Raw genomic sequence first — 14,876 nt, 5'->3', positions numbered from 1 at the left:
GTTCATCGTCCTGACCAGATCTGGTCTCAAATTTTTCATCCAGTTTCGCTATTTTAATGACTATCACTGTCTCTGTATCCTTGTCTATCATGGGCTTCTCCATTTCCTTCGCCCTCTTTTCAGCAGGGGGCAGAGACACTATCTGATCCTCCGATCCTTCTATATTTGGCTTTTGCGACACTTGCGGTTGTTTAACAGGTGCTGTATTAAGATTAAGGGCTATTTTAAGCTCCTCAATTTGCTTATTCATCGCCGCTAGCTGTTCTTTAAGCATGCGATTCTCTTCCTTAGTCTGAAACATTTCTTCATCGCGTTTATCCTGGGAGGCCCTGCCTGCCCAACCCACCTTTCTGTTCAGCGACGTGGATCACGCTGGATTGTTGCCGACAGCGCTGCCGGAGGTCCCCGCATTCCCGGGTCCGGCCTTCTGTTGCTTCTCCCCTTCCTGCCGTTGCGGCAGTCGCTGAAGGAATCTGACTTCCCTCTTGACTTGCTCCGCTGTCTTGACGGACTCCTGGATCTGCCTTGATTCTTTTCCCATTTGCTGCTTCCTACTTCGGCCCCTTTCGCCTACCGCTCTTCCTCCTACAAGCGCAGCTTGGCCTCCCATTGCCTCTTCTTTATCGGCGAGATATCGGCGTCCTGAAAGCTTCCTTGCATTTCCGGTCCGCTCTCAAATGACATTTGCCGCACAACTTACACTTGGGCTCACATGCGTGATCCCCAGTTGGAGAAGTCATTCCGCATCTCCGACATTGAACTTTTTCGCTGACACGTACGTCCGACCTGAGTCCTAGCTCACCACATTGGTAGCACACCTCGTAGCGTTTCTTGTAGAGCACACACTTCAGAGGTACGCCATAACAGTACATCCACCTCGGCACTGTCTCGTTTTTGAAGGTGACGATTGCCGAGCTGGAGTTGCCCATCTTCCTAACGCCCAGTATAGGTGGGTTCCTGGGGTTACCGAAGGCATCTGTCAGTTCCTCTATTGTCAATCTCGGGTCGATGCCGTGCACCACACCCCGCCCGTTGTCTTCGTGCGGCGCAAGGTACGCCATGACTTCGTAGTCCTTGTCTTCGACATTGATAGACTTAATCTTGGTCACCTTTCAGACGGTGTCCATGTCTGGGGTGCTGAAAATCGGGATGCCTTGCTTGTCGTTAACAATCAGCACGTCCTTTCCTTGCCCCTTAACCCACGGAATTTGCGTTGCCATGCGCACCGCCGCACTCAGCCTGGTAGTCGGAGCTTTTGCGAGCGCCAGCCCGTTCTTCGGCCGAACGATGATCTTGTAGTCGTTCGTCGGTAATCGCGCGAGGTTCGAGGCAACTGAACGCTCCGCGATCTTCTGCCCCAGCTTCTTATACGCGGCGTTCGCCGCTGCCGCCTTCTTGCCTTCCCCGAACGCGGTTTCGCGTTCCACCCGCTCGCCGTTGTTTTGGCTTTCTCGCCGTTCGCCTCTCGCAAGGTCCTGTAGCTCCTTGACATGTTTTCCCCCTTTCGTGATCCAATCCGCTGTTCTCAATTCTTTGCGGGTAATTTCTGTACCCTGCAGAGACATCTCCATGGTCACCGTGCCTCCGCAGCGGGGTTCCGAAGCGGGCGCCGGGGGCTTCGGCAGCCGCCGAGCCGCCGCGTTTGGTCAACGCTCGCATTGCCCTTAGCTAGGTGGGAGACGCGGTTGACATAAAAGCGGCCGTAAAACATCCAAAAGTGCACTTAGTCATAAAATTGTAATCCAGATGATCCTTGGGACTTCCGATAGGTGATCACATCGCTTATTTCTATGAATCGGCACTGTTTCCACCAGACAAAGCAACTGTCCATGGAGCCGACTTGAACCACGTACGCACTACCTGGCCCCCTGGCGGCTTCCTCTGGAATGGCAATGAATTTTTTTTTCAGCCGCCATGGTCTAGCTGGCATACTCGCCCACTATTTTCTGCGTAATGAGGTGGGAAACTACAAGGGTGGAGCTGCCGCATGTGGGTTAATGCGCCAGGTATTCCGGCAGCGTTCGATAGCGCCGTTGATTTCTTGGGAAAAGAAACTCAATCGGCGCAGCTTCCACGTGCGATGGTTGCGCAATCACCCGAACGCACGGAATAAAAAGCGACAAGGTAAGTCAGTGTCTAGCACTCAGAGGTCTATTTCGTTCTTATTGACTGGTGTCCAGAAGATTATTGTTTTCTCGTTCCCAAGCGTACACTAACGTGGCTGAAAATGTAAGACTTCTTTCAGGAGCTCTTACTTGCACGTGCTTTGCCTCCATGGCCTCAACTTCGCTAGCATCAAGGAGTTTTTTTTTTCTTTGTTTAGCTTAAAGCTCATTGGTTGGCAGAGAAAGCCTTGTTTTGTCTGAGCAGCAGGAGTTTCCTCCCGTGCTGCGTTGCGCACTGTTGGGAAACCGACCGAGCAGCTTCAGTGCAGGGCGCTGCACGCTTATCGAGAACACTGTGACGTCAGCGCTGTTCATTTCTGATGTCGTGGTTCGGCCTTTACACGACAGTTCAGGCACTTACCCAGGATATTGTTTTTTTTGGGGGGGGAGGTAACTTTTCTATGGAAATGAAGGGGGGGAGGGGGCGGGGTACCTTTATTACTACAGCTGTGAATAACACCCATCATTCACCATAAAGACACGTAAACCCACCAAAGAGAAATGAAATAAGGTGTATGTGGTACGCCTGTGGTACATGTACAGGTACAGGTACATGTGGTACAGGTACAGGTACAGGTACAGGTACATGTGGTACGCCTGTGAGATACACCTCTCCTTTACTTGGCAAACAAGGTACCACATCAAACGGACTCACGCAGGAAAGAAGCGCAGGAAGGTCACTGCCAAGATCACGTAAACAAGCGAAAGTGTAAAATAAAGATTGCTATAGTAAAATACGTCTAAAAAAATAGCACTTGGCAACCGACGCACACGTACCGCGCAGAGTTGTGTTACTCTGCGAGCCAATCACAGACGCAAAAAAAATATATCGTCGTCACGCGGTCTTTTCAATATGGCGTCGTACTTGATTTGATTTGGTTTATTGATTTCCGTTTACACGCACTACACGTTCAGAGGAGTGGTAAATGGAGGTGGATGAGGGAAGAAATCCCCACAGACACGGCTTGAGGTAACCTCACCCCCTTGATACTTGATACCTCCGGTGCGTCTGCTGTTTTTGAAGTCTTTTCATCGACAGAAGCTGCATAACTTCGGGGGGGGGGGGAGGGGGGGGGGCTCCGGGAGCGCCGCCCCCTGGGTACGTGCCTGTGATAGTTAGCTAAGTATAAAAATTTCTGTAACTATGAGAGTATTGACATCACGCCACGAACGGGAATTCTTTTTTTATCTATTCACAGCTTCCACTGTGCTGCTGGAGAATAAGCCGATCTAGACAAAGCACATCTTTTTACGATGCTGGATGTACTACGATATGGAGACCTAGATGACGTTAATGCATACTCCCTATACGGGACGCTCTGTCCTCCCGACAAAGTTTGTCTCGTCAGATACAGCTTCTGTCATAAAAAAAATTTGTCCCGGCGGCACTGCAGTGCGTGTGTAAATCCACGAAACTTTGCCATCACAAAGCGGTCACGTCACCAATTTTCTTCTCCATTAGAAACTGTGTGTATTTTTTCTTTGCAGTGATGCTCATAGTGCGACCAGAGTGTTCGGAAACGGTATACGTGTGTCTTCGCGGTGTTCTGAATTAACTAAACCACACCAAGTTATTTTTTAAAAAATGGTGTGATGTTATGGGGGGGGGGTGAATAATTTTTAATTGTTTGGGTGATAATTATCGACGAAAATAGAATAGATAAACTGTCATTCCCTGCCGTGATAGAGACGTTCTCTGAAAGGCTCACAAATTTTCTCCGTTGGCCTGGGAGAACGAGAAGTGACAGCAATTCCATACCCTGAGGAAATAAAGGCCATGTTTTAAATGACAAGTCAATAAATGTTTGAAATCTGTAGGTTATCTACAGCTCTTGTAGCAAACTAATTGTTCAATAACCCAATAGCTATCCCCAGCGTATTCTAGTAACAGCGTAAGGAGTTTGCTCAATGTTCTGAAACAAATCGACGTACTAGAAAACTTCCATTTCAATGAAATAGGGGCTACTTTACAGGTTCTAGGCAGGACAACTTAAAGAGAGTTCGTTAATTACGACCATAATGAAAAAAAATCATCAAAACAATCGCTCGAGAACATTAAACGGCTGTAAAAGGCAGCGTGCTCGCGTCAACACCAGTGTGCAGTAAAAGCACCCTGTGTTTGCATGAAATATTCGCACTCTAAATAATGAAAGGTTCCTCTATGAAACAATCTGAACTATACACTCTGAACATACAGGCTCTTGACCTCAATGAATACTTGTCGCCTTAAGCCACTTCCCTCTCATAGCTCTTCGCAATAACCTTTACGTTCAACTACACCTTTAGGACAAAGACATTTAACAGTGCTCATCGATTTAAAGGCTCCTTATGATATTTTGCATTGCGAAACTTGTTTGCAACGGTCCCTTTGTGCCCCTGCCATAGGCGGTTTCTAACGGTATTAAGCAAAACTAAAATAGATAACAGCTGTCCGCAAATACATAAATTATCTGGAACGAGTCCAACAGCCTTTGCTGTACGATTGGTATTCGATCAGAGAATACATTATTTGAAGTTGCCGAATATTCGCTTTGGTTCGAATATAAAGGATAGCAACCCTTATCGGAGTCTTGCAGGGAAAGAGCCAGATGCAATATGAGAGTGCTCCAAGGTATCTTGTTTCAAAGGAATGGGAACTCTTCTGTACATGAAGCAGTTGCTGAGCTAATGCAGGGACCTTGTATTCCATAATTTCCAGTCATTCAATAAGAACGTCGCGCCTTTCGACAAACTGCGATTTTATTTTTTATATTGAGGCAATTCTTTATTTGGACAATCTCACACTTTCTGCATCTGTTTACAACGATGTGCGGTTCTGTAGTATTGTACTTTTCTAGTTAAGAACTGTGAAGTTCTCTGAATTTCTGTTTTATTACTACCATTTTGATGGAGTGTACCAGATTCCGTCTTCTTTCTGTTGTTTCTTATTTAAAAGTTGTTCTGTTCACCGAAACTACAGTTGGGAAGAGCACTTTGTGCATGAAATAATATGAGAAAAGAATACCAGATAATGTTATATTTATCAAGCGGACATCGGGCAACGTGTATATTTCGCTTCGTTTCGCGATGAGAAAAGATTGAACATTAGATTCAGTGCTCGAATGTAGCTTTGCGAGAACATACCCATTCAATTGCATTAGAAATAGCAAAGGCGCCCGAGTAATCTCCCCATCCACCGACATTTTGACACGCAGCGCGTCACCGTACCTGTCCGAGACACTGGAGCAGGAACACGGCCGCCTTGTCGAGTGCGCTCTTGGGAGCCCGGGGCACAGTGCGGCCGAGCAGCGTGCTGATCACCTGGCGGTCGGCGTAGCGTCGGTACTTGAACAGCGGGACGTCGTGGCGTCGCTTGCGCACCGATTCCCAGCCGCCGCACACGTGCCTGGGCGACGCCAGCATTGATCGGCCGCGTGCGAAGACTTCGCAGGCACTCGCGAAATACGGAAGCAACCACTGACGACGACCGCAAATGTGAGCCAACAGCCGAACAAATTTTTTTAGAAAGCTGTTCGCTTTATTGATGAAATTATGCGATTGAAGGCCCACATTTGCTGCAGTGTGGGTATTTAGACAGCGTGTGTTGTTCGATTTCTTACTAGACCCTTTTTCATAATTCTCAGCTATAGCTTTTTTTTTTTTCTGCGAGGCAGTTTACCTAACTATTGAGGAGGCCAGTCATTTTCGCAAGCTAGCGGTGCATTGACGCGCAGTTTGCTCGAATTATCGCACGCAATATATATACGTATAACTCTGATAATGAAAACTTTCGCAGGACACGGGCCCCAAAGTGCGCAGCTAGGGCTTCGCCTTCATTTGAACGATGACCACTGCCGCCATTTGCAGGGCAAATGTGCCGGGGTGAGCAGCGCGCTTCTGAAATAGAGAAATGGACGGTTTGCAAAAATACTGTTGCGCATGCACGAACACGGTTGTCACGAGCGCCCTCTACATGTTTAGGCACGAGAAGCAGACGAACAACCAACGCAGCCTTAGTGCGCCTTGAGACGCCGTTTTGTATTGGTTTTGATCGCGGTATTTTCGTGAAAAAGCCGGCAAGCTGTGCTGCGTATTCTGCACAAATTGCTGCACTGGCAAAAGGGAGCACGAGTTTATTTCGGTTTCCGTCCGAGACGAGCTATCCGGAGAGGAAAGCAGCATGGATAACCGACGGCCGGTGATGCCATCACAGCACGCAACTTGCTCGCTTCTAAAACAGCCGGTTCTCATCGCGCTACTTGCGGCTACTGAATCGTCATATGCCAGCGCTGCGAGCTCATTTCGGCCTGCAAGCTTCGAGACGCCCTTAAACGCAGACGCATTTTGCGGGAAATGTGGAAAGCTCGAGATGGACGAGGTCGGACAGCGCTTGTGAAAGCGCACTGGTGTCACTCGCTTGTCGCTGACATGTAATTGTAATAAATATTATAAAGTGGTGTTGAATGTGCGCCTCATATGTCAATCAGCGCCCAGTGCTATGCCACTGAAGTGACCGAAAGACACCATCCGAGGGCAGTTGGTGTCGTCGACGGGCAGCGCGGAGCGACCACCGTGCGACGGAGTTCGCCTGGTTTGCTCTTTTATGCCGACGGTGTACAGATATCCGAATGTATTTTTCATTTAGCCTCTTAATATTCATGCATACATTAAAGATTTCTAAAAAAACTATGCGTTCAATTACTAGTAGAAGTTTCTTCATAACCGGTGACACCCACGGCCAGGGAGCAAGGCCTACCATCTTCATCGGTGGCAGTTAGTGCATGCGGTCGAAAGAACGGCACGCCGTTTGAGACTTTCCCATGATTTACTATACGCGAAAAAAGGACCGTCGTAATAAGACAAAGAGCTTTGTGAAATTTTGCTTTGTTACACATGGGTCATATTACTACGGTAAACTCTCCTAAGCGGAACATCACGCTCAACCCGCTGACTTTGTCGGCAGCCGCCGATCGCTCGAGCCGGCAGGTCTAGCTCCGGGTTGTCGACGCAGCAGCCGACGGCGCTTGCAATGAAAACGCCGCGAGTCATAAAGCGTTTATTTCCCTGAGCATCTGAGCGTCTGGGCAATTAGGTCGCGGTTAAATTAACGTAGAGTGGGTTCTCTCCATACTTTGTCGCAGCAAAGAGCAAACAAGGTGAGCCGCCTTGCACGGTGGTCGCTGTGCGCGCCCAGCCCGCGAAATCAAGTGTTGACACGATACATCGGCAGTGTGTTTCGAGGACGTGCACTCCGCTCTCTCTTGAAGGAGTTCATGTCGCCTGCATCAGTCCCGTGCTGGCGTCAGCAACCTCCGAATATACGACATTTTTAACGTAATCTTTTTATTGCCGAGCCTCGATGAGCCTGTTGAATAGGGGCAGTTTTAGAAAGCAGATACTTCCGCACGCGATCAGTTAATGGTACGCTTCGAGTAGTCGGAGGCCCACGTCAGGTATGAAAACTGAAACGGAGGGACGGCGTCTTCAATTATTCTTGCCGCATTGAACATACGCGGTTGCCGCGGTAGAGGCGAGGCAGAAGCCGAGAGACGAAACTCGCTTTCCAGCCACATACTTGAACGAAAAAACCAGTCAAAAACACAAAGGACAAGAGGAGAAGTTCACATCACAACGACTGGACTATCAACTGAGGTTTATTAGAATCGGTGTAGTCCCAGCAAGGCCAGCAGAGCATCCGCAACCACATCATCACTAATCACATAGCGTGAAAAGACAAGCAACGTTTCTATCGGGACCGACTTACAAATTCAAATTCTTTTTCATGTAAGCGCACCGAGGTTGTACTAACGCAGTCATCACCTAATAAACTGATGTAGTACGCTTCCAGGATTTCACGCTCTTCTTTGCCCTTGCCCCTACCAAGAATCGTCACATTGCTAAACAAAGGATAACAACCACACTCATTGCAATGGCGAGGCAAGGTTGCACCGTTATCTGACCCCAGGGAGGAGTGGTGCTCACGCATGCTGGGACTACACCGATTCTAATAAACCTCAGTTGATAGTCCAGTCGTTATGATGTGAACTTCTCCTCTTGTCCTTTGTGTTTTTGACTGGTTTTTCCGTTCAAGTATGTACCAACTGGCCCAGATTTCAACCCTTCTGCATAGCCACATACTCTCGCACGCAGAGCGCTGCAGCTTTGCCGGTTCTGCGCCGGATGGCGCACACTACTTTGCAAACCGTCCATTGTCTATTTTGTAGTGACCAGAGACGTTAATGGGCACAAATGTAGTAGCAGTATAGACCTCTAGCAGTAGTGTATAAACCATCTGTAGCGGCGGTATTCGCAACTTTCGCCGACTGTAGGCGGCGCCACCACTTATTCAACATGGCTGTCGATCCGATGATCACCTGCGTCACGGAGGAAGGAAACTAAGGAGAGGCCCTACCCCCTCCGCGCGCTAGGAGAAAAGTGTGGCGGAAATGACGTCGTAGGTTCGCTTTTTTTTGCTGCTTCATTATTTTTATTTTTTGCTCTATGGCCACGCCTTTTGGGCCACAATGGCGGCGTTGTTATGGTTTTGAGTGCTCACACGTGTTGCTCTGGTAGGTTTCGTGCCGTGGCAAAGGCGCTATGTGGGCGGGTTTGCGTTACTCACCGTGTCTTGTTGCGCTGTGTTACCTGCACCGTGCTCTGCCGGATGTTGCTGTGGCCATGTGGGACAGGAGGAACTAAAGCTCGTGAAATGAACGCGCATATGTAACGCTGTACGCAATGTACCGCGCCACGGCACTGACAACGGACGAAGGAATATCCGCGGGAAATTTTGCCTCCCCTTCAGCGGAATCATGCTAACGTGCCATCGCAGACCGAAACCGATGCGTTTCAGAATCTGTACAGTGAACGCATTGCAGGTCAGTCATTCCTGCTTTTGACAGCGCAAGTTGCATTTGCGGCACGAACGGTGTCACCGGGAAACCTGATAATGAAGAATCACGCGCATATGTATTAGATGATAACTTATACTGTGCGAATAAAAGATTTTACTGTTGTGCTATAACTATAGAATTATTATCGCTATGTGAATGCGTGTATCATAAATTCTAGCTTTTCCTCCGATAAAACACCAACCACATAAGGAAATTTACTTACACGTGAAAAGATATGCGCGGTCCACTTTTCGGCGTGCGCGACTTGCATCCTGGCACACAACAACTAGGCATTGGATGAGCGGTTACCTAGGCAAGCGTCCGCAAAACCCGTGCGCGGAACGAAAACTGAAAAAACGGTGCCTTTCGCACATCGTTCGCTGGGAAAGAAACGCAGAAAAAGCACTCATGGCCAGTCGACTCTTCATCCTGGACGGCTGCTTTGACTTATTAAGGAACGAATCCTCCCTATAACAAGCTTATCTCATCTGTGCGTGCGAGAAGCGCAGGGAAGTGAAGGTTAGCGGATGCGCTGCAAGAATATGCAAGGCTCCACAGAACGTACACCTGCGAACACGTCGAACGGCTAGCTATTCCATGCTCCCCCGTAGGCCGGGTCCACGCGCGTATTGTTCGGCACCGTGCGCCGGCCAGTCGACTCTTCATCCGGGGAGATGGGAAAGAAGCGGCTGCTTTGACTTATTAAGGAAATAATCCCCCCTACCGCAGGCGTACCTTATCTGTGCGCGCGCGAAGCGCAGGGAAGGTCAGCGGGTGCGCCGCAAGAGTGAGGAAGGCTCCACAGAGCGTACCTGCGAACATAGCAAACGGCTGTTCCATGGTCGCAGGTGGGCCGGTTCCATGCGCGTACTGTTCTGCATAGTGCGCCGGCTATCGCAAAACTTTGGTTCCGTGACGCTTCACTTACCGTGCGAAGAAGGCACCTCAAGCTGCAGTCAATGAACCTAAACGCGGAGTCAGAAATGACATTCTGCCTCCTCGCCGGCGCGCTGTCGTAGTGATGCGCGGCCACCCGAAGTTTGTTCAATAAAGCACGACGATTCCTCAAGCGAGAATGTGTTTGTGCTCATAAACTCCAAATGGATCGCAAATGGGTTGGTGTGTCGTACGTGTCTCCAGTGCGTTCTTGCAGTGCAGTAAGAATGCGTACGTCTTTTTTCGCATCGCCAGACGTCTAGCTCGCAAGACCGTATGAGAGCCCCAAGAAGCCTAAGCAGAGAAAAGCAAGTAAAAGGCAGCGATAAAGGGGACCTTCTTTTAAAAAAAACACGCAAGAGCTGGGTAGCGGCCGGTACGTGTGGTTAATGAGAACAGTTCAGTTGGTTGGCCTTATATTTGAGGCATGTTTATTTTCATAAAAGCCGGTAAAAGCAGCCGATTTGACCTCACGGCCCAATTTGCGAAGTTCATTATGAACTTCTTTTAACATGGGTTCGGCAACGGCAACGCAATGAGACATCGCGATTGTTTAGTATTGCTGCGGAGCGAGCGCGCGATACCACGAGCAGCGCGGTGTGGTTTCGCGAAACATATAAACAAGAGAGGAGGGTGGCCCAAAAGGCGGAGCATTGCCATGAGTAACGCCAACTTCCGGCTTCACTTTTGCTTCACATAGAGTGACGTCAGGGCCTCTCCTTAGTTTCCTTCCTCCGTGACCTGCGTAGAGACATGGTTGCCTGTGTTCACGGAAGAAGGAAACTAAGGAAAGGGCCTGACGTAACTCTTTGTGAAGCGAAAGTGAAGCCGGAAGTTGGCGTTGCTCATGGCTTTGCTCCGCCTATGCGGCCAGCTCTCCTCTGTTGTTTACATTTTTCGCGAAACCACGCCGCGCTGCGCGCAACCGTGCTGCTCGGACCCGCGCGCTCCGCAGCAGTACTAAACAATCGTTAGCACGTTAGCATGATTCCGCCAAAGAGGGCAAAACTTCCCGCGATTATTCCTTCGTCCGTTGCCATTGCCGTGGCGCGATACATTGCGTACGTCGTTGCATGCGCGTTCATTTCACGAACTTTAGTTCCTCCTGCCCCCCTGGCTACAGCAACATCCGGTAGAGGACGGTCCAGATAACGCAGCGCAACAAAACACGGAGACCAACGAAAACCAGCCCGCACGGCGCCTCTGCCACGGTACGAAACCTACGGAGCAACACGTGTGAGCGCACAGAACAATAACAAAGCCGCCATTGTGGCTCGAAAGGCGGGGCCGCTACAGCAATGAAATAAAAAACACAGCAAAACGAAGGAGAACCTACTACGTCACTTCCTCCACTTTTCTCCTAGCGCGCGGAGGGGGTAGGGCCTCACCTCAGTTTCCTTCCTCCATGCCCGAGTTGCTTTGGTCTCTGGTCGCCGCCGCTGGCCCACGACAGAATCATTTTGCGTACCCCGCAGCTTCCTTGCGCGAGAGGCATGCGCCCTTCCCGTCGAGGTAATAATCGCAAAAACAGAGCGATAACATCGAAAGGCCATTTTTTATGACCTACGAAAATTGTCTTGCTGCACTTCCTGTTCTACCAATGCTGCTCGAATTTTGCTACAGCTCCGCAACTCGCACATAAATTACGGGAGAATGAGGTCGTTAAATGTTTGAAGTGTTGCGCCCGCTCATATTCCGAGTCACCAACCCGTCGTTTGTGAATCCTTGCCCTTTGCGAGAAAGGCCGTGGTTTATTATGATCACCTGGGGCTTCGTAAAGGGGCCGTACAGACTTTCCAGCTTGCATTATGCATTGCATTTTGAACCCGGAACGTTCCACGGCACTCTGGCGAAATTCGAGCGCATTTGGTGCAGTAAAATTATTGTATTTTAGTTTGTTTTATCTCGCTGTTGAACCGCAAACTAGTCTGGCAACATTAAATGGTGATGAAATGAATTGACGTCACCTTAAACGACTCCCTGAAATACCAGAACTCGACCTCATACTCGAAAGCCATACTTTTCTATAGTGCAAACACCGGAAGTGATTGCAGGAGCGTCATGCGCCATGACCGCCGTACATCGTGTTGTTTTTACATATGCATTTACATTTTTTCGCTCTAGTGAACGAATTGGGCGCGCTATTCTACGATGAGGCCCCTTGCTGGGCCGTTGGGTGTCATAACGGGCGGAGCAAGACGCCCGATGCGATCTGAAATGACCCAGCGGGGGCCCCTCCTTTCTTGGCCTCATACAGCCATAAAATGGCGGTTGCTGCAGGTGGGTGGGAGGGGACTAGAAGCAGTGATTTCAAATTGAAACTTGGTAGTTCGAATGTGCGCCGAGAGTGCAGCTTTTTGGGTCTGTTTCGGGTCTCTTTACTCACAGTTACAATGACAAAACTGAGAGCTGTCGGACGACTGCGTTATCGCACCTTTAATGTGGCCCTAAACATATATGCGTGAACATTTCTTGGATGCCATTCACATCGAACTGTGTTCCCCGCGAGATGGAATCGAACCCACGACCTCATTCGGGATCTGCAGGAGCACCGCATATGCACAAGCCGCCACAGCGGGTCCCCAGGAAACTTACGATTGCGAAGACACCTTCCTCCGCCTGCTGTTTTTATACTCGCAAGTAAATGAGCACAAATGGACTCTGCTTCGAAAACAGGGACACGAAAGTGCTCGTGGCCCAGTTTTATGCGCGTGACGCGGGTGCATATATTGCGCTGGCATCGTCCACAATAAGTCAACGCGCATAATCAGATGCAACGCGCCCGAAACCCACCGGTAGAAGTCGTCGCACGGGTGCACGCTGTGGTTGATGGAGGCGAGCAGGTCTTCCTCGAGCGAGAAGCATCGGGCGCCGCAGCCAGCGCTCCCCAACACCCGGAGCAGGACAGCGGGCGTCACCAGCAGCGAAGCGGACATAAGCGATGCAACGAGGGCCACGAACGCGCTGTAGTGAAGTACGGACCCCGTGCTCGAAGAGTCCGTGAGTGCTTCTCTCACTAGAGGACGCCGGGAGAGCCGGAAGAGCCGGTAGGGACGGGACACGATCAGGTCCAACGCACAGGCTTGCGTGCTCTCCATTTTGTTCTTCTTCTTCTTCTTCTTCTTCCTTGAAGAATGTAGGCACGAGGGGGGTGGCGAATTGGCCTCCCGGACTTTTGCTTGCTTGCTTGTTTCCCGTATAACAGCGTCGACCCACTACGCGGGATTATCCCAGAGCCCGGCTGTTGAAATGGATAAATCTCTTAAAGAAATGCGACGTTTAAGTGCACCTTGTTGGAATCTATACATGGTGAAGCTTTGAAGCGACACTAAAGCTAAAGATATTTGAAATGTAATGGTAAATTAACTTTCTACAACACAATGACCCTTCTCATTGCAAGAAGCTTGAAAAGCCAGGAAAGAAGTGAAACACACGCGTGGTGACACCTTCTTGACCAATTGAAATATCGACCGCGCAGACAGTCACAAATAACGATTCATCAAAGGCATCAACTTCTGAGAAAGTTGACCAAATCTGTCTCTCTGACACAGATGGGATGGAAAATCAAGATTTAGATATGGACCCTCCGATCTCTTAAACGTACAAGGTCACCGAGTACAAGGTCACCGAATACAAGGCCCTAACTTCACGCAAAACATCGTGGTGGTTAGTACACCAGATCCCAGTCATGCTGCCAGGCATGCGCGAATCAGGTCAATCGTTATAGTGGAAACCGAATATGAAGTGAACGCCTACGAGACAGCTCCGCATACCACGTGTAAAGGGGTGATTCGGATAGTTGACCTCAGAGACAATCAGGTTACGGTAAGGAAGAACATGGTGCATGACTTCAACCCACTGGCATTGGCAGCCAAACGTATTAAATCCACGGGCTCGGTCATTGTTCCGTTTCATGGGCTCAAGGTGCCCAATTATGTCAGATACGGGTCGACCCTTGTAAGGTGCTACCTGTATAGGAAGCAGTTTGATGTCTGCTATACTTGAGAAAAGATTGGACCTCGATCAGATGTATGTCCAACACCGGACGTGGTACAGTACAGAGGATGTGGAACTCAAAACCCGGAGGACAATCACATGTGTGTGCCTAACTGCAAATTCTGTGGAGGGGACTGCCCAACTGGGTGGTCTTGCCGACTTGCCCGACAGCGGTACCAAATTCCGTACGTGGTGCGAATTCGACGACGAGAACGCAACAGCTCTGCATCGGGCGCGACATCAGCTCAGCTGCAATGGGATGCCCAAACGGGCACCAGGGAAGCACGCGCTCAAGGCGCCCCACACGGTCAAGACGCCGTTCGCTGTCGAAGGGCAGAAGCCGCCCCAGATCACGTGAAGTGCAGGTGCGCTTCGAAGGAGGAGGGCAGACGCCTGGCGACAAGACAACATCTAGAACAACCTGGGTCGACAAAGTGAAAGCTACTGTGAGGACTGCGGAGAGCGGTGCGGGGCGGCCGGTCGGAGATAATGATGCCAGGGTAGAACAGTTAATTTAAGAAGTAAAGTACCTGAGAAAGGCAAATGAAGAACTTACTAAGCAGGTTGTAGAACTTCGCAAGATTTCACAGACTAGCTCCACAAAAGTAGCAATAGCCAAACCGGTGAATAATGACAACAGCCAGGATGAGGAAAACACACCAGCTCCAAAGAAGCTGGCAATAAGCGCAGTAGAAAACACAGTGTGCTCTGCTTTGGAAGAGATCAAGGAGGTGATTAAACAACTTAGAGATGCCATAGATAAAACTACCTTCAAAGTTGATAAGTTATGGAAATGGAGACTTACGGCTGAAAAGAGGCTTACCAAAGTAGAAGCGCAACGCGAGGACGACGAATACCTACCCTCAGAAGCACAAAGCGTCAGATCGCTCCCTGGCGCGTCGGCGGG

The 14,876-nt window shown here is 49.6% G+C and overlaps 1 protein-coding gene across 2 annotated transcripts in view; it reads right to left on the bottom strand.

Moving 5' to 3' along the window:
* LOC135913292 (uncharacterized) overlaps window positions 1-13,076 on the bottom strand; it is a 50,017-nt gene extending 36,941 nt beyond the window's left edge. For both annotated transcript variants that reach the window (XM_070520929.1, XM_065445877.1), the window contains exons 1-2: window positions 12,767-13,076; window positions 5,373-5,550 (exon numbers count right to left, since the gene is read on the bottom strand). In XM_070520929.1, the coding sequence (XP_070377030.1) occupies window positions 5,373-5,550; window positions 12,767-13,071 (483 nt within the window). In that variant the 5' untranslated portion in view covers window positions 13,072-13,076. The remainder of the gene's footprint in view (window positions 1-5,372; window positions 5,551-12,766) is intronic.
* Window positions 13,077-14,876: the final 1,800 nt, after the last annotated feature.

This window comes from Dermacentor albipictus, chromosome 6 (genome assembly GCF_038994185.2).
Source record: "Dermacentor albipictus isolate Rhodes 1998 colony chromosome 6, USDA_Dalb.pri_finalv2, whole genome shotgun sequence".
NCBI classification, from domain to species: domain Eukaryota; kingdom Metazoa; phylum Arthropoda; class Arachnida; order Ixodida; family Ixodidae; genus Dermacentor; species Dermacentor albipictus.
The sequence above is the reverse complement of the archived record's forward strand: the minus strand, read 5'-3'. Positions and strand labels throughout refer to the sequence as shown.